Source organism: Tyto alba, unplaced genomic scaffold (genome assembly GCF_018691265.1).
Source record: "Tyto alba isolate M040663 unplaced genomic scaffold, T.alba_DEE_v4.0 Super-Scaffold_14, whole genome shotgun sequence".
NCBI lineage: Eukaryota > Metazoa > Chordata > Aves > Strigiformes > Tytonidae > Tyto > Tyto alba.
The window spans coordinates 30,616,469-30,636,384 of record NW_024881276.1 but is presented as its reverse complement, the minus strand read 5'-3'; the positions used below and the strand labels follow the sequence as shown (position 1 = coordinate 30,636,384).

Below are 19,916 nucleotides of genomic sequence, written 5' to 3'. Positions count from 1 at the left end.
GCCAAAATGAACGAGGATTACTGAGCTCCAGCTGAGGACTCCATACCAGTGCGCGTGTGCCAGCTTATCTCACATGCCTCCTTTTGTTTGAACTAGCAACACTACGGTCTCGGGGTCTCTGCAGCCTTTACACTGGATCTATCTGCTCTTTCTGCTCCCTAGCAGTTATTTACCTGAAAATAAGCTCCATATCTGAGAAAGCATGCGTTGTTTTTCAGAACTCCCAAACTGACGTTTAAAGGAATCGACAGTTGCCAGCAGACCAAGTGCAGATCTCTCCTAACCCATCCCGCATTCCTTTATGCGCTTGTTGAGACGAATGTTTTATTTCCATATACATTAATAAAAATGAAAGTTAAAAATGCAGATTACGTACGATTTTTTAAGTCCTGGCCTGGGTAAAACTAGAATGCGAAATAGCTATGTGAATTAATACTAGAATTAAACACTTGGCAGTGCCATCACTGAAAACTGCACTTTGGTTTCAGCCCCAGGAGCCGGGTGGAGCAGACATCCCAAGCAACCTTCCATCCAGCCAGCGTAGCTTCCCTCCGCCTCCAGCTCATTTGTTTAGCATTGCTATCCCAAACACGCCCGAGCTTTCTGAAGAGCCTACACGTTGCCCTCTCACCACACCACTTCTTATGCTTAAGAACATCTCTAACAGAAACTTTTTTCATCTGAGTGCTCTTTATATTCCTATTAGAAGAATATGACATTTCACCCATCAGGAGGACTCGGGTAACAAAGATGCAAATATTCTTCCAGTCCACGGTATCATCTTACCTTCCCCTCCAAGCAGTCACTTTTAAGACACGGCTTGATAGGTCACATTCTTTGAAAGAAATGTTCCAGCAGCAACAGCCTAGTTTTTCGGTTTTTGGTTTTTTTTGTTTTTTTTTTTTTTTTTTTCTCCTCCTTTTTAACTTTAAATTGCACAGCCCCCTTCCTCCTCCTAGTTTAAACTCCCCCCATGACTTACTCCTACAGATCTGCTGAGACAGACACATGGCTAATGATGTCTTCCAAGAATGTTATTTTGCCGAATTCTGAGGTTTGTTGAGAAATAAATTCCTCCACAGATTAAAAACAAGGCATAAAAGGTAACAGATCAAATGAGCTGAAGACGATAAACATACGCTTCTGCTCTACAGCAGCAGAGTAGATGCAGGTCACAACAGCATGAACAGGAGGCAAGCGTGAGAAGTTTTTTTAAATTTCACCAGTACAAGTCATTTAACTTCTCAACCTTATTTCTACACAAAATACCGCGCAGAAGCAGCATAATGGTATCGGAAGCTCATTCTCCTTCAATATGGGCTCCACCAGCAGAGTAGCTGAACACTTTTTATTTTAAATCAGCCCACTCGAATTCTGAGGCTGAGGTACACCGCAGAAAGAACTACTAGAGTTTCCTCGCTGTGCTGACAAATCAGGCACCAATTAAACACTGAGTCTCCAAGATCTGCCCAGAAACACATCCAAGTTTACTGAAAATGCTCAGTCACGTTAGTGCTACAGACTGCACATGCAATGTCTAGGAAAATTTAAAGCCCTTTGTTGTCTTCTACAGGGAAAGACGGTATGTAAAATTCAAATAGTTGGTCAAACCTGGGAAGAAGTACCAGAGCTCCTAGAGAAACAATCAAGTGATTTAATGACCATCTCATACCTGTACAGATGAGCGATGGATTTATCTACCCCAGACTGTATTTCCTCCATTTGTTCGTAACTGTAAGCCTTTTTATAGTAGCTAACCTGGTCTTCTTGCTTACGGGTATGAAATACAACCATCCCTTTCACCAGCTGCTTATTCTGCAGAGCTTGGCTAAGACAGCACTTTTATTAAAAGACATGGCTTTCAATACTGGAGATACAATCCTCAGACCTTACACCTCTGTTCAAAATGTGTAAAAATATAGATTGCTTTCACAGCTGATTTTTATTTGTAACTTTTACCAGTGATGCGTTGTGAAAGGTCCTCAGAACTCGCAAAGGGTGTTTACAACAAAGAACACAGATGCAAGTGTACCAGGAAAACCCATCGCCAACCACGAGTGTTGTTTCAGAAGTGCAAGAACAATCACACAGTGTTGAAAGTTTCATAATTTCACTTTACTCGTAAGCCGTAGCCCAAAATGCTACAGCTGTCCTTAAGAAGGGTCTTCTCTCCAGAGAGGTCACAGGAGTAATCCATACTGTTTTGATAAATTAGGTAAAAAGCCAGATTTCTGTGTCACAGTAATTCCATTTTTGATTATCTTCTCTTCTGGCTGGACAAATCCCATGTTCTCTTGTAATAATTATCAGTGTTACAAATGCTGACATAACCAAGAAGGGTAGCATCTGCCTTTTTTTTTTTTTTTTTTCCCCCCAACCCAACTCTGCTCAGTAAGTGATGACAGTGTTTCTCAGCATCTGTTAAATTACTTCTCAGCTGTACTGTTACAAGAAAGCAAGTGGAGGAATGGCATTTTCTGAATCTGACACAGCAATCCTGCTTCAGATACACTTCCCTTTGCAAACCTCATGGAAATACATATGAGAACAAGTCAAAAGCTTACAATTCCAGCAGAACGGGCAAAAGTTTTACACTTGGAGTGTGATGCTGATGTTCTGCAACATTTAGCGTGTCACATTAATTATCCTATCGTTCTCCAGTGGGGAATGCTGCATCTTAAAACCAGAACATCAAATACTACCAGGAAATTCTTCAAAGAGGGACAATGTTCTAAGTCTTGTGTCTTTTTCTGGAGTTTGATACAGAATCCTTTAGACCAGGCCAGGACTGTAAAGAACGAAATCTGAACTTAAGAGCCTAAGTATTGATTCACAGCTTAACTAACTTTCCAAAAATACCAACATTTTTCAGGGTAGTCGATGTCCATCACTGAGGCCGGCAGGAGCTTGCTCCTATTCACGCAAGATGCTTAAATAAGAATGTTAAGTCCAACTATGTTGTATGTACAGTGTTGGCTACTGATATTAAGTCTGCTAAAATTCCTGTTTTATAGAACACAAACACTAAACTGATCCAGGTCAAGGGAATCATCAAGGCAAAACTGAATTCCATGAATGGTGCTTGAGAGTTCATGTTCCCTTACCTCTGAATTCTCATCCTGTAGTATTATGAAAGTAACAGTCATATATATAATTAGCAAACATGCAGTGTTTGTTGTGCTTTTAAAATGAGCTATCACAAGGAATTTGGAAATGTATTTGGTTTAACACTGTTCATATCCTGTATTAATAAAAAGCTCATCCTTCCTGTGAAGGTAGTATCTACTTTATAGTATAGTAATACTCCGATGAGCTCAGAGAACATTGTAGTCTGTCTTTTATAATTTAATGCAGATTACAAAAAGTTAAGTTACTTAAGAACAGGTAAGTTACTTAAGAACAAACCAGCAAGGGAGAAAATAATAATAATTCAGCATGCATTAACAGGAAATGAATACCAAGTCTGATGAGAACTACAGTATAATTAATCTTTGATAATACGTAATTATCATTGTAGGAATTTTGGTAACAGGAGCACTAGACCAGAACCTACAAACTGCAATACGGTGTATTTAATCAAGATAATAGATCACAGAATCTGAATATTCAAAACATAGCATCTGCAACAGCAGTTTATTACTGGTCCAAATTACAGCATTTGCTCAACACTAAGAACAAGTTGGCAAATCAAAAATGATTTAAAAGCCTGTCACTTTCTGCAATATGCACACGTGAAAGGAGTCTAAAAATATCTGCTTTGCAGATCATTTTAAAAATGACATATGAGCACACACTCACAAAACCAGTTACAGTCTGGATAATCTTGTTCAAATTAAGAACAAGAAGCTATAACAGCAGCAAATATGATCAAGGATACAGCTAAGTAAAAACAACCTGAGGGTGTTTTTTAGAAATAAGCACAAAAAAATTCAGACACAATGTCCACGAGGGATCACGCCTCTGAAGCACAAACATGTCTTTGTTGGAAGTGATGAAAGAATTACATTGGAGGAACGAATGAAATTAGTGGAGATGAAACAGAATGTAACTTACATTACTTAGAAAGCATATGAAATCTTACAATAATCAATTTAGATTTACTTTGTAACATTATCTTCCATATAAAAACTGAACAGATAGGTAAGCTTCATTTTGAAGTTACAAAAATTAGAAAAGAGCTCCTGCATTTGTACAGGTTACATAAGGTGTTCTCAAGCACGGTTAAGTTTAGATTTCTATGACAGTCTCTTCAGAGCAATCTTCATTCCTTGAATTCAGCCTGCTGATGTAAGTTCTTCTATCCTGCCCAAATATCCGGAGAGCATTTCTTCATTCTTCACGTTACACTACTCAAACCCCTTCATCCCTGTTTCCCCAGGGAGAGTCCTCATGCATACTTTATGATGCTGTCAAACAAACCTTTCTTCCACCTTCTTATCTCAGCTTGGAGAGCCACATCGTGGGCATGTTTAATGAGCAGTTTGAGGACTTTGTGAGAAACCCGTCACCCGATCAGTCATCTATTCAAATTGCTAAACCATGTAACTTTTGAACATGAGGTCCTTTGGTCTGAAGCATTTCATTTCCCTTGTCTGCCCTTTCCCGCAGCTAACTGAGGCTGAGGCTGCACCGACTCATTTCCTTTGTTCGGGTCATTTGCCTCTGACCTGTATGAGACTGTAGGTCAGGCACTAAGGCTACATTTAAATTGTCAAGCCTACAAGGACTTCTGGGTTCCAGGACTGGGATGCGTATGTAGATCGCACCTCACGTCTGCACACACGGTGAAACCCTGGCACACTCCATTTCCCATGCTTTGGTTTCCCTAGGAGTGAAACCTGACACACAGAACGAAAAGGAAGGAATGATGATGCGGCCTGGCCAGCTCTTGAACTCAGAGGATGAAGAGGGCAAGACTTCAAGGGACACTTCTTTGCTATCTCTATCAGCATGAGTGGTGGAAAACATCATCTCTTTCATGTTTTTCTTCCAGCCTAAGGGGAGACCAGATCTGGACTCGCACACACAGAGCTAAGCTCAATTGATAAGTGAATCAAAGTGGTCTTACGAAGACAGTTTCATTCATGTTAACTTACTGAAAAGTTTTAAAAGCAAAAGACAACTGATATTAATCTTTTATCTTTAATCACGTAAAATATTATGATCTGTTTCTCCTAGTTTTCTTGTATCTTATATCAGATTGTGATCAGTCCCCCTCAACTCCAAAATGTCAGGATTGAAGCATTTTACATAACGCCTTGATTATAAATAACTTCTTCTTGAAATAAGACACTCATCAACATAAAATACTATTACTTAAGTAAACGCATAGATCTCTAACCTATTACTTCAAGACACACATGAAATCTTATAAAAACTCTCCTATCCCCTTGTTGATGAGACTGAACTTTGAGAAGTCACTCTGACCACATGGACAACTTTATCTGCCTGAACTATTCAAGTAACCAAGCTAATAAAAACAAAGCCAAGTTTGTGATCTTCAGATTTAACAAATTCAGCTTCCTTGAATTTGTAAGAATAAAAAAAGCTACTGTCCAAGTAACTAATGTAGGTGTATAGTTTATTTCGCTCCAGTCTTAATTGTGTAAAACCTTTTTCTTATGTGTATGTCAATACAGCAAACTGCAGAGTAACTTAATTCATTCCAAAGGCTTGGAATAAAAAGCTGAAGTTACGCCGTACAAGATATAGTACCATGAAACTTCAAAAATCTGGTAATTCTGTATTACAATTACAAAAAGTATAACTTCATCATTAAGATGTGAACGTCTTAAATGTGGAATCTGATAATCCTTATCACCACAAAATTCTCTCAATCCATGGTGTCACCACAGATTTTTTTTTTTTTTTTAAGCTTTTCTCTGTTTGCCAGCTGTCCAAGATAATGCTAAACAATTAGCTGGTGGTTTTGCATATCCGCTTTGATAGATTTTAAAAAGCAGACTGATTTTCAGAGAGAGGCAGCTCTTCGCTTTCTGAAAAATGCCTTTTAAAGGGGTCTTACTTCAAGTTTCTAACATGAAGGATCTAAAAATCACTAGTCACAGCTGGAAAATTTAGCTATCAAATCCAGTAGAGCAGCAAGCTCTAGCAGAGACAAATCTTTGGGTCTTTTTTTCAATGTACACTGTAACATTCTGGGTAAAAACACACTAAAACAAAATTATCTTTTTCATTCAGTTGTTAGGCTCTCATTTAGAGGTTTGGAATCCCCTAAGTGTGATAATGTCATTAAAGTTTGTAGGAAATGTCTCAAGTATATTCTTGGCACTGACTCGTAACAGGCCATTCTAAAATAAATATTGAGCAGATCTCTGTAACATTAAACAGTATATACTCTCTTTAAAAATCTTACCAAGTTCATATATCGTGAAAAGTAATTTATATGAGATATCCAAAGTTAGCTTGGTTTTGCTAGTTAAAATACCATTTTGTAATATTTAAATAAGGTAACTGTCGGGGGAGACAAAATGGAAATGCATGCTAGGCCTTGGAGCTGGCCCCTCAGCCTGAACACAAGTGGTAGCATCATATTAAAAAGGTTTCAAAGCCTATAATACTGCAGGGCTGAATAAAAGCTTTTGGTTTTTTCCTTTTGTTAAAATAATTTATTCTATACATAAAAAGTATACCATATTTTCACAGATTTAAAAAACACATTATAAAAAATACTGTTTCTCTGTAAGTTAATTTTATAAATCTAATAGTTGAGTCTAAAATATACTTCATGTCATACAGATATTTTACTGTAAGTTAACTTTCTAGAAGGTATAAGCCCCAATTTGTTAAAAGTAGACAGCATTTTGTTCTGTCCTGAATTTGTAACTTGAACGTTACAGCTTTTTTGTTTCTTCAGAAAACAGATTCCAATAATTAAAAAAAATCTACTGCTCCCTCTGTGCAAAATCAAGCCTCTAAAAATGATTTAAAAGCCAACAGAAGGGCAGAAATTTCAAGAAGTTTAGAAAAATCTGCTTTACTTTCCCATGAAATGTAGGCTAGCAGCAAAATCAAAATCGTATTTTAAATTCACGGAACAATGTAACGAAGAATATATACAAAAATGAACTTACCAAGAAGTGGAATAGCTTGTGTGACAGGAGCAGGTACATTAGTAGGTGCTACAGGAGGTGGAACAGTCCCATATATTTTGGAACTATCGGTAGTTTCAGCATTCCCTCTGGATCCAGAAACCACTGTTGGGATGGGATTTCCTACAGATGAATCTTTTGTAGTGTCTTCATTCACACCAGTTGCTGTAGCTAAGAAACAATGCATTGACATATTAAAAAAAAAAGAAGAGTCAGCTTTTCTGCTTGCATGATACCTTTCTTCTGCTGCCGCTTGACCAAGATTTAAACACTTACAATTTGGGATGTTTACTGCTGGAGTGTGGGGAACAGATACCGGAGGAGTTATAGGCGGTGGTGGTCCAGGAGGAAGAAAGCCTATAAGAAAAGTATATATTAACACTGAGTATCATTTTACCAAAACATACTTGTGCAGTTTATATGGCAGAGGCTTTTATTTGCTACGTGGTTCAAACAAGGACTTAATATTCCTAAAAATATATAGATGTACCTGGGGGCAAATGCATTGGGTTGAAACCAGGTCGTAAAAATGGAGGTGGCGGTGGTGGTGGCACTCCAGGAGCAAATCCAGGAGGTGGGATTCCTAACGGTGCTGTGAAAGCAGGTGGTTGGAGTGCACCAACCACTGGAGGGCCTGATGGATGTGGTGGAACCTAAGGAAAAAAGAACAGGAAAAATGTGTTGCCTCAGGACCGAAGGGATTATTTGTTGTCCAGCTGTGGAGCGCTGCCTTCTGTGCTTTGTCCAACAAAACAAGAAAATTTAAGCTACCTTAAAAATTGCTCTGCAACAGGGTGACTTACCTAACTGATCTAATTAGCAGTCAAAGAACTCCTACAACTTAAAATATCGACATTGATCTTGTTTGAGTTTGTTCTTAAAGAAAGTATTATTCTCTGTGGTAAATGGTTATTAATGTATGCTGGTAACTCATTTAAATACACCCCTTCCGTGGTAGCAGGAATTCATTTTACCATCCAGCATGATCCACTCTAACGCACACAACTTTGGAGCAATTAAAAACCTCTTCTTTTTTCTTTTTCGCTACTTGAGTTAGTATGTCATATTAGAGTGACTCTTGTTTCATAATTATTTTTGAAAAAATTTTGGTTTATATCAAGCTTTGAATAAAAACTGATTTAAATTAAGCTGGTCCTTAAGACTCATGTTTATGAGCTTATTATAAAAACTTCATTAAATGTGTGGGAATCAAAAGGAAAAAAGTTTAATAAAAATCTGCATTTAAAATTGATTTATTAAAGCAAAGGAAAGCTGTGTACTCGGGTGATCATAACTGACTCGCCTCCATGACCATCAAGATTTCAGAACCACTACACCAAGACCATTCACGGCTCATTTTTTATTTCTAAATTAAAGAAGGAAAAGCCTTTACTGTTTTATTCCCAGAACTGAAAGAAGTGGCATTAAACCAAAGTAAGCAAAATATTCTCCTTAAACCTGGAGAAGATGCTAAAGCTTCCAGGCACCTGTTACCTCTTCAAACTTCTGTTCCAAGTTCTTTACCAATGGCTAGGTTAGTGAGCTGAGGCGCATTAAAGTTTGTACTATTAGTGTTTTAAAATCCATTAAATACAGTAGGCTTGAAGTCATTAGGCTTTAGTGTAGACTTTTTCTTTTTAGTTTAAAATTGATTATTTACTGGTTTATAATAATTTGCTAATTAGGCCCCAGCCTGAAGTTCAGCTAACTGAGCAGGATGTGAGAAACTACTGGACGTGGCATAAGAAATTGCCAGACGTGACAGGGAACAACGTGAGAAGCTGACAAAAGTTACAGATAGCACCATGAGGGATGGCTGGATTCTGCAGGTGGTTATGGTGGTGTTATGTGAACAACAGCCAAACTTCAGCGAGAAGTAGAGAAGAACACTGGGGACCTTCTGGGGACTAGGACCTTGCAAGGTCAACAGGGCACAGGTAAGCATGTCTAGGCAAATACTATATAAGGCCAAGACTACCCAGGTGGAACACTAACTTTGAGTAACCCTGGAGGTGTTTCCATTAATCACAGTTAAAGATTTGGGAAAAGTGCTCCAAAACAACAGTAACCTAACAGCCTTGGTAGGTCTTTTTGTCCATTTCACAGGGCACTCCTCCAAAGAACAACTTACGAGCTAGGCCTAGCAGCAGATGTGTTGATCGCAGTAACGTCCTGTGAAGCAAGCGTTCACGTGCGTGTATGCAGCAGAAGGAATTGAAGAGCGGTATCAATAAGGCAAAAAGGTTTAAAAAAGAGGGGAAACTTGCTAAGTGCTGCCAGTCCTTAAGCAGTTAAAAGCTGAGAAACCTGTGGATGAAACTTGTGTATGCAATGGCTTGAGAAGGTATAATGAATAGTATGATACTATGATGGAACCAGAATAGAAGTAACATCAAAGGAAAATGATTTAGATACATATTAGAGGATAACAAGCTTAACTACTGTACTTAATTTTTTCTAAAAAGTTAACCCTCTAATACATAATTATAAATAACACACTAAAACCTTTCCTTTAAGCAGAGAAAAGGTGGTAAAAGTCTGTGCATAAATGTCACATCTAATTTAAAATACAATTTGAAGTATAAAGTTTCTCTGTTTGTTAAAGAGATGGAACCAATGGCTAATGAACTCCGGCAGATAACAAACACAGAGGACTGCTAAACAGTTTCAGAATAGTAGCTAATGAGTTGGATAAAAAAAAAAAAAAGAACAAAAAATGCTACTGGGAAGACCCTTTCTTAACAGGGAGACAAATATGGGAAAACCTGGTATTTTACTAGCGATGTTGGAAACGGGAACAACTGACCTCTCAGTAACTGTAACGCCGACTGCCGGGTGCATCTCAGTGAACATGCCTTGGGGTTTCACCTGTGTCCAGCTACAACAATTTCTTACTGCACACCTCTCAGATTGGGACTTGAAGGAGAATCACTGGCCCTGTGAACTAAAGGAGCACAGGCTACCTACAGTGCTCCAAGGCAACTAAATATATATTTAAGTGCACCTGGAGTCTCCAGCAGGAAGACTGCAAGAGGAGTGTGCCCGTTTCCATAGGAAGGGTACAGCACAGATGTTGGGCCAAGGCACGACTCCCACATCTAAGTTATAGGGAAAAGGAACATGTGGGACTGAGAAATACATCATGAAATTTGGGAGGTACACACTCAACTTGGACTCTGGTTTCTGGCTGAAAACCCATTAAATGAAGAAAAGGGACTCTGAGTTGGACTGGGAAACTTACAGAGAAGGGTGACCACAGCAAATCCCCTGGGGACTTCAATGTATAACCCTGGCAAAGCCTGAGCCATGGTTCACTCTAAAAGAACAGCAGGGTAATGTCAAGCTTGTCCAGGAGAATGGAACAGCAATTGCCCAAAACCTCATCAATGAATGTCCAACACAAGTGATACCACAAGTGCTATTAACTGAAACTGACTCTCAAATAGCCAAGAAGCAGACTTAAGTTGGTCTTGAACACTGCAGTATGGCTTAAAAATAAACACAGAAATACCCTCAGAGCAGACCTCTGGGGTGGATTACTCAGACCTGCAGGAGTGCGACCAGATTCAGCAACAGCTCAGAGATTTGAATCTATAGGCAAGAAAACAGCTCACTCCAGCAGCGCAAGTATTGCACTGATCTTGCCAACAGCGCAGGACCCTGTGGCTGAGAAGACACTGTGTGTGCTACTGAGGCCAAAGAACCAGACTTACCTGTGCAGGCTATCGCTCCTCGAAGGATGTTATCAATTTTAAGTGCTTTACACTGCAGAGAGGTTGCATTCTTGGGTCAAGGGGATATACTGGCAATAACAGGAGGTCAGTCTGCTGTTAGTCACACTGCTCACAGGTCATGCCCAGCAGAGCAGGGCTCCACCCCTACATGTCTAGCCCATGCAGGAGAGTAAGCACAGAAGGCCAATTCAGGCTCTACCAGAGAAAGGAGGGATGGAGCTCCTTCCCATCCCACCTCTGATCATGCGCCTGTTAGGGCTGTGGGCAGATCACAGCAGTGCTGACTAGGCCCTGGCCTGATGTTAAGCTTCATGAGAAAGGGCATTAAGGGCATGAGAAGCTACTGGGCACAAGATGAGAAACTACCAGGCATGACAGATAACAACGCGAGAAGCTGACAAGTTACAGATAGTGGCATACGGGATGGCTGGATTTTGCAGGTGATGAACAGGGTGCTTTGTGAGCAGTAGCCAAACTTCACAGAAAACCAGAAAGGAGCACAGTGGATCTTCTGGGGAAAAGGGCCATCCTTGTGAGGCCAACAGTGTGTAAGTAACCACTTCCAGGAATACCACACAAGGACAATACAACTCAGGTAATCGTATAATAAAGAGCAGCTGGGTAGGGATGTAGCAAAACTGGGACCCACATGGAAAAAAATAATTAGGGGAGAGTTGTTTAATTGGGAGGAGACTGGAGTGGAGAAAGGGAGGAGAAAGCACAACAAAAAGGAAGGTCAAGAAGTGAGAAAAGAGAGAGTAGGTGATCAGACCCACGCAATCAAAGCTGTTTGGGGTTATCTCCCAGGCAGCCCCGTGCTTGACCACTGCAGCCTGAATCAGGGCGATGCACACAGCCTGTTCTGGCATACGAATGCATCAGACCTGCTGCTCCAGCCAGAGGGACCGGAGGGGGCCGGGTGCTCTCCATGGCTAACAGCGGAGCTGACAGACAGACAGACTGAGCAACCCGGTATCACTGTATTGGTGGCTCATTGCAGGCTGGACAGCATCAGCAGCCACCCAGCACTCACAACCACCTCCCCACCTCTTACAGTCCCAAACACTGAAGCCAAATACAAATGAAAGCAGTTCTGCTTGTAGCAGAGGACAAAAATACATCAGCAGTGGTACTCTACAAAGCTATTTAAACAAAACAAGTGGAATATAATGAGCTTTTTCCTTCAGGTATTAGGTCACATCTGTATATTAGAAAACATGTTACTTTTACTAGTAATACCACTAGTATCATCACAGCTGAACTTAATTTGTAAGTTTTAAGAACTATTTACAATTACATTATTGTAAAATTATGGCCAGAGAAGACAACTCAATTGGTCAAGTGTAAGACAGCATAAAAAGGTTCATAGCAAAAACAAAGATGAGGACTAAATACAGTTCTCTGATCCTGGCCTGAATTTGATGGACACATTTCTTTGTCACAGTAGAAACATGAAGCTGATGGGCTGAGGTAACCAATCAGCACACTCAGTATATTCTGAAACTGGTTGTTTTCTTCTTCACACTTTCTTTTCAGCATGGATTTAAGGAAAATAAACAAAATCACTACTACTTAATACATTTAATGGCTCTTAAAACTCTCTGAAATTAGAAATTTGACTTACGTGTTCATTTATTAAAAAATACCTTACAGCATTTTGGAATTTCTGTGTCAAAACAATGCAAAATTTAATGCACCATGTTCACAAATCACATAATTGGCTAAATTAGATATGTCTCCAGATAATTTGTGTTACTGATCTTTTCTGAGTGTCTGCCATATTGTAGTTAACAAATGACATTTTCTCAAGATGTAAAACAGTTTTATTCACACTTCCTTCCATTTGGTAGGAGGTATACTACTATTTTAACAGTGACAAGAAAGAAACTATTACTAAAAATGTAGTAATGTGTCTATCAGTAAAGCTAAAAAAAATTTACATATTATAAACCACGGGAAGGAGTAATTATTATTACACACTACTTAAAACTAATGGTAAAATTTCAGAGTGTTCTTTTAGCGAAGGAATATACAACATCAGCTTTGACTAAAGAACCATTATTACAACAAAGGAAGAGTATTAAAATTTTTATATTAAATTTCCAAAGGCTATTCAAAGACAGTATACACAATATGAACAAACACGAAAGCCTCGTGTATATTTTAGAAGGTCTACAACTTATTTAAGCCAACAGTGAGTAAAATTAATTAGGAAAAGAATCTACAGCAATAATTTATCCAGAACTGTGAGAACAGATATTAGACGTACAGTCCTACAATACGTCAAATAAAGATCTGGCAGACACACACGTGCTCTGTCTACATTAGCATTAGAGCAGCAACGAGGTTTTGGAGCAAATCCTCCATCGTGCCCACTAACCACGTGCTGACTCAGTTCCCAGGGCTGTTCTGGTACATTCAAGCTCCATCCCTTTTCAGGGAAATGAAACCAGATGCTCCGCTCCTGATGGGCACAAAACATGCTCCAAACCCTAATAGGTTCAGTTTTTCCTATTTCCTCTGTCTCTTGTATTGCCATACTGAAGTATTATTTAAAATAAGTTTTTGTTTAGATATCCAGAGCAAATGAAAAGCAACTCTCACCTGTGGAGGAGGTACTGTTATTGGTGCAGGCATGGGAACAGGAATTGGAACAGGTAAAGCTTTAGGTATAGGTGACACTGGTTCATTATGTGTAGCTTCTGCACCTCCGTTTTGTGCTACTTCATTTTCAGACTTCTTCGGAATCCCCTTCCACTCTATACAAAAAAAAACCCCAAACATACATGTATCAGCTCTGTAGAAGAGGACAAGTAGTCAAGTACTGCCATGTAAAACTACCATGCTTTTTGATATTTACAAAAATGACATAATTGAAAATTTCAGATAAAGAGAAGTATTTAAATATATTTCTAACAATAAAAATTCCAAATTACTTTAAACACAGCACAGCAAATTACTGAAATGTAGTAAGTAAATGTATTCCTTTCAGTAGTCAGTTAATAGTTCTTTGCACTGACAGCATCTATACACGTCCAGGACTCTGAAACACATTATCTGTAACAAAAGTCAGTAAGGCTGTTTTGGGTCAAGCTTTCAACAGATTCCTTCCATTGCTCTCAAGCAAGAAGGTAGCAGCTTTTTCAGTAATTTGAGAAGTCATTTCTGAAAAAAACCCAACATTTTCAAGTCTTGGAACAAGGAAAAGGAGAACACAACAATAAAGAATGGCAGCAAAATACGGCTCCTATTGTTTGTCAGAATTTCCTGGGAAAAGACAGCTAAGCAGAAAAAAGGGATCAGTGAAGAGGCATCATGGGAAAGAGAAAAGCTCCGAGAGGACTGGAACACACTGAATGTATGTTTATCATTTGTTAAGACTTTTACTTAAAATAAACACACAAAAATGAGTGTGTATCATGAAGAGATGCTATTTAGAATAACCACCACCTAATCAAGGCAAACTGGACAGAATAAGAAAATGATTAAATAATGTTTCAGTAACTATACAGCACACCACACAATGGTTAAAACCAACACAGTAATCTAGAGTACCAATTCAAAGAACTTAAGGCAATTTAAATTTAAGTACTACATTCATTTAATATTAATTTTAAAATCACAACAGCCAGCACACTAGCAACTCTATCGATTTGAAGCTGCTGATTGTAACAGGTGTCATTTTCTTAATACAGCCATAGAAGCCTGGTATTTTCACTGCTTACATATGAAATAACAAGAATTCTGTTAGGTCCCTATAAATACAAGTCTTGCTAAAGGAACAGAAAATGTCACAAGTGCGAAAACTAGAGTCATTTCTTTTAGAAATTATGAAGTTGCTGACAGGTCAGATGCTACACAAGTACTCCAAAGGCAGGCTTCCTTGGTATGGGTGCCTCGCACAAACTGGGGCTCCAGGGGCGACCCCAAGCTGGCTCTGTGACTGACAAATACAACGCACTTGCATCACACATTAGCATCAAGGGCAAACACCAGTGCAACTGACAGGTCACCTGATAGCCACCTGCATTTTTAGCCCAGCTGTGCAACTGCTGCTGAGGGACTGTCATTAACTGCTTACAAACTCTCTCCAATCTACAGGCTACACAGTGCTCCACTTACCCATTTCAAGGATTTTTATATCCACCTCTGAGTCAATACAGTCAGCCACACCAACTTCAATACAGCAGCACAAAAGACAATTTTTAAAAAGCATTTGAAGATGTAGCAATAATTTACCTGGACTAAGAGTTTCGTTGTCCAACATTCCTCCTTCACAGAAACTTTCCAGATCTTCAGGTTTCACTTTGTCCCACGGTATGTAAGTAACACCTAATTCGACATCCCAATACTGCTTATAATCTGGTTTTATTCCTTTATTCAAAGCCCATGCAATCTTGGGGGGGAAAAAATAGATGTAGTCAGTAAAATGTTTCCATTTTAATGGATTTAGTATTTAGTTCTCACAAAACAGCATTATCATGTGAGGGTAAGAAGCTAAAAGAATAAGCTAATTGAAACAGGTGGAAAAATAGGTTAGCTACAAAACTCTGAAATAAGAGGGTTTTTTAAAGCAGACTTAGTTTTCTTGGCTTGCCTCTTGCACACAATTTGTAAAAATGTATGAAGGCAGTTCCTTCAAACGTTTTCCAGTCCCTAAGATTAATTCTATTTCTCTTCAGAGGACAGCGTCACACTCTAATACAGTGTTCTTCAAAAGGAAGAATGTCACTAATGAACGTGTTCTTCCTTACTTATTAGTACTCTTTGTAGGAGTATCATATATAATTAAACATGGTTGTAAGACAAATAACAAGCAACAAGAAAAACATAGTTACAGTCCACCATAATGACTAAAAGGCCCCTTTTTTTGTTGGTTAGACAATTACTGGCAACCTTTCAAAGAAACTGATACAAGTTCCACTAGCCACATTACAGAACAGGAAGAATACTTATCAAGAAAAACGGTCTATTCACATAAATCTACAGAATACCATATCCATAATACATAAAAGTCTAAAATACCCAAAAGTCTAGAAGAAATGAAAAAGAATTACAGTAATTACAGTAACTTTAGAATAGCTTGACATTTTCCAAGAGGTACCTTTATAGATTTCTGATTGACTTTGAAGTTTCCTCGGCTCAGTTTTTGTAGGGCACGGTAAGCATCCTGTCTGTGAACCATTACAATATAGGCACATCCTCTAGGCGGTATCATCTGTTTGTATTTTAAGAAAAAAAAATGGGTTTGCTAGCACATTAACAAAGTAGTGCACAGCATACAAGTGTCCAATTACAGTAAGCTGGAACATCAGCAGGGGTTTCAAAAAGGACTATGGAAGTATGAAAGAGAAAGTTAGTTTAAGAGGCTGAGATAGCCAGTATCTTCTGGAAATACAAATTTCAAGTAAGTGAAAAGAACCTTCTTACGTGGAAAGTTTTAAACTCTATTCTGTGTGAGAACATGGGCAACTGCTGTGTATTTAATCCATTAAAATTGTTAAACAGCAATGTTCATGTAAATGCGGTGGTCTGGCAATTAGTTACTTCGTTGGAAGACAGAAGGCACTCTAATACTGCACTTCATTCCACACACCACAAGCTGTCAGCTGCACCTCCACATTCAGTTTTGTCTGCAGTTTTGTAATAATTTTTATTATTTTCAATGCATTTGAGAAAAAAAGCCTCTACATTATTTTACAAAATTTGCGTATAGGAAGAAAATTACAGTTACTTCTTTTTGTTTGTTTAAATTAAATCTTAATGCTACCAGAACAGCTATCATTTATATATAAAAATATCCTTAAATACAGCAAAGCATAACAATAGTTCTTCATGTTTATGACTACAATGACAGAAGAGAAACAAGCAAAAGAAACAAGAACACCAGCTGAGAGTCCACATTTCTATAACCAAACAAAATGGAGCAGACAAGGAACTCTGTAGCACATATGTAATTCTGTACCCATCTCAATAGCCCATTCTCATTCAATTCTTTCCAGAGAAAGCATGATTTTTATGAAAATAGGATAATCTGTATTATCCCCAAGAGCATTTTTAAATTGCAAAAAACTAAAGCAACTGCCTTCTTGTTTTTCTACAAAGTGGCCAAATGAATTGAGTTTCCATGTTAGAAAACAACTATATAGCAAATGAGAGCTCTTGACTCTTTTGAACATATCAAAAATAAAGTTGTCTTAAAACAGTCTGTAAAAACTTTCTGTAACCAAGACACATCAAAGTAGCTTACACTGCACCATTTATACTTACATTTATTGATTCAATTGGGCCAAACTCCTCCAAAAGACTTCCAACATCCTGTTGAGTTGTCCTTTTGTCAAGTTGTCCTACCCAAAGCGTAGTACTACAAACTACAATCAAAGAGTTAACACAGATTGTAAGAGCCCTTGGAAATATATGCTTCACAAGCCAAAATGTCAAAATAGTAATTTTAAAACAGTGAGGTATTCAAATGAAAAAGACAGCTAATAATAAAATATGTATTTTAATCTTTAGGAGTGTTTGCCAGAAATCTCTTCTTGCCTGCCTGGAGCTGTGTTAACAGTTAACCACAGCAACTGTACCAGAATCACTGCTAGAATGCACTTACTAAGAAGATCTCTAGTTAACTAATATTGAAGTGACCTGCAAGTTCTGATGATCATGAGCTCTTCAAATCATCATAAAAAGGAAAAATATGCTTTGCAGCTAACAGTGCTCCTTGACATACCGCATACAGTGGATATTTCACAACAATGTAAGCCACTCTGCTTAGTATGAAATCCAAGCTATGGGTCACCATCGCAAGTTATGGTACTTATTGGCAAGATGGTAAGTAGATTGTTAACAGTGATACACCCACTACTAGCAAGATTTTCCTCCAGAATGTGGTGACAATTCAACTACAATGGGCAACCAAACTTTTAACCTCTTTAGTGACCTATTCAATGCCATTTCTTTCTACAGTTAACTGAAAAATTATTGACACAAGCTTTTTCTTTCAGGAAAGAGTAAGCAACATGCTTATCTCACTTCATGCTTCAAGGTAATAAAACAGCAGATGAGCTCAAAGCTGAAGACTACAACAGCAACATTTAATACTAATCTATGTTTTCCCCATTAAGTGATATAAAATTGCAAACCTAAAAAGCATTATGTTACAGAATCTGGTAGAGATGTTGGCAAAAGCGTATCTTACACCACTGCCAGTAAGCTTTTAAAGAACAGCTACTAAGGCTTTGCAGTCCTTTTAAACTAACTGAATTGTCATTCACTAGGTTCTGGCTAGCTAAAACTCTTTAGTTTTTGTCCTTCTTATATAAAAAGAGCGATCTCATTTTACTTGAGGACTCCAGAGAAGATTCCACACTCCCCAGGAATATTCAGAAGACAAGTACTATATTTTGTCTATAAACAGAGGCAAACTCAGGATTATTTCAGAAATCTGAACATCAGTCTGTGTCTTCCAGGTCAAAGCTCCCCTCCAGGTTTGAGAGATGCACAACACTGAATTATTAGAAACATTGTAATGATATGCTCAACTTCTTGTTACTCAATCCGCTTTACCTTATATGTCTTGAAGAGAGGAAAAGCAAAACATGGTGTTTCAGCTTTTTCTTTCCTCATTTTACAGCCAAAATATTTCTGACTTGGAGATATTCCAAAAATGAAAAATTGTCTACTATGAGTAAAGGAAGTACAGGGATGTGTGGTGAATTTAGTTCTTACCAGCTTTACAACAGTTCAAAAAACAAATCACAATACAGTTTACTTTTATTCACTTTGGATGAGTCTTGGAACTCGCATCAACTAGTATTAAACCCAAGAAAAAAACAAGAAAAAAATGTTTAAAATAATATACATCAGATTAAGAGCTGTTTTCTGGGCTATTCCGAGCAGATATCATATACTGAAAGGAAGTGGACTTGTCAATATTGAATTTTTTAAAAAGTGTAAGATGCAAGAACTCTATTTCTTCGACATTTACAGATTTTCTAAAACACCTGTTTGTATTCTTAGTATTCCATATTACAGTAGAAATTATGCCTTTGTAAAATCTTCAACTTCACAGGGCTCTAAAATTCATTAAATAAAATACTGGGCACAGACAAAAAAATTCCATATATGAACCAGGAAGACGCTGAGCATCTGAAAAACGGTATTACAAGAATTTGCACAGTTACATCAACAATACAGAGAAAGAATAAACGTACCACTAACAGTTTCTGACTTGATCTGAGGAAGGCCTTTTGACCTGCGTTCTCTCTCCCTCTCACGTTCACGTCTTTCTTGTGACCGAGACTTAGGAGAGTGTCGGCGTCTATCCCTGGACCGAGATCGAGATCGACGATGACGTGACCTTCGAGATCGGGAGCCAGATCTTGAACGTCTCCTTTTAGGTGACCTAGTTTAAACCAACAACCATTGATGTTCACATTTCTGACCCAGACATTGAGAGATAGATAACTATTTCAGACGTCTATTTAAATCATCAGGCAAGAGTTCAGTCAGTAAAAATAAATAAATCGAAGTTCATTCGCATGCATTTAGAACTGGAATAAATTATGACGGCAGCTTATTAATGCACTCCAGCTGAGCAGTTGACTGTTTTTCAATTTCTTCTATGAATTTTGTATTGAACTTGACTATCAAAACTATATCCATGTTAACATAGAAAAAAATTACATCTGCTTAAATTAGGAAAATGTTTATTGCTTTTACAAAAGAATGGCTAAAAAGGAGATTACAAATAAATTCTGCCACTGAAATTGTAATTTACATCATGTTCAAGTTCTGAACCACTCAAGGTCTGGAAGACAGAGTAAACCTTCAAAGAAGTCATATGAAACTTTGGCAAAGGAGAAGACTCGTAACTAAGTAGATAGGTTTGCTTTAATACTGGAGCCAGATTTGTTAGGTCAGCTGAGACATGTGAAATACTGCCTCTGTGATAGGTGAAGTCCCATAGTACACTGGGTCACAGGTTTCTTCATAAGGAAAGTGTATTTAGAGCACAGACAAAATTAAACTATCGTATTCTGCTTCCCCAAAATTTACTCAGTACTGACAG

General features: G+C 38.2%; 1 protein-coding gene across 4 annotated transcripts in view; it reads right to left on the bottom strand.

Moving 5' to 3' along the window:
* The window catches only part of SCAF4 (SR-related CTD associated factor 4), a 47,779-nt gene that overhangs the window by 3,350 nt on the left and 24,513 nt on the right, over window positions 1–19,916 (bottom strand). For 3 of the 4 annotated variants that reach the window (XM_033011256.2, XM_033011258.2, XM_033011257.2), the window contains 8 exons: window positions 19,060–19,250; window positions 17,117–17,217; window positions 15,951–16,064; window positions 15,086–15,242; window positions 13,451–13,605; window positions 7,603–7,765; window positions 7,389–7,469; window positions 7,095–7,283 (listed from right to left, as the gene is read on the bottom strand). In XM_033011256.2, coding sequence (XP_032867147.2) covers window positions 7,095–7,283; window positions 7,389–7,469; window positions 7,603–7,765; window positions 13,451–13,605; window positions 15,086–15,242; window positions 15,951–16,064; window positions 17,117–17,217; window positions 19,060–19,250 — 1,151 coding nt within the window. Of the gene's footprint in view, window positions 1–3,599; window positions 4,995–7,094; window positions 7,284–7,388; window positions 7,470–7,602; window positions 7,766–13,450; window positions 13,606–15,085; window positions 15,243–15,950; window positions 16,065–17,116; window positions 17,218–19,059; window positions 19,251–19,916 lie in introns of those variants that run through there. The other variant, XM_042788454.1, reaches the window with a different exon arrangement.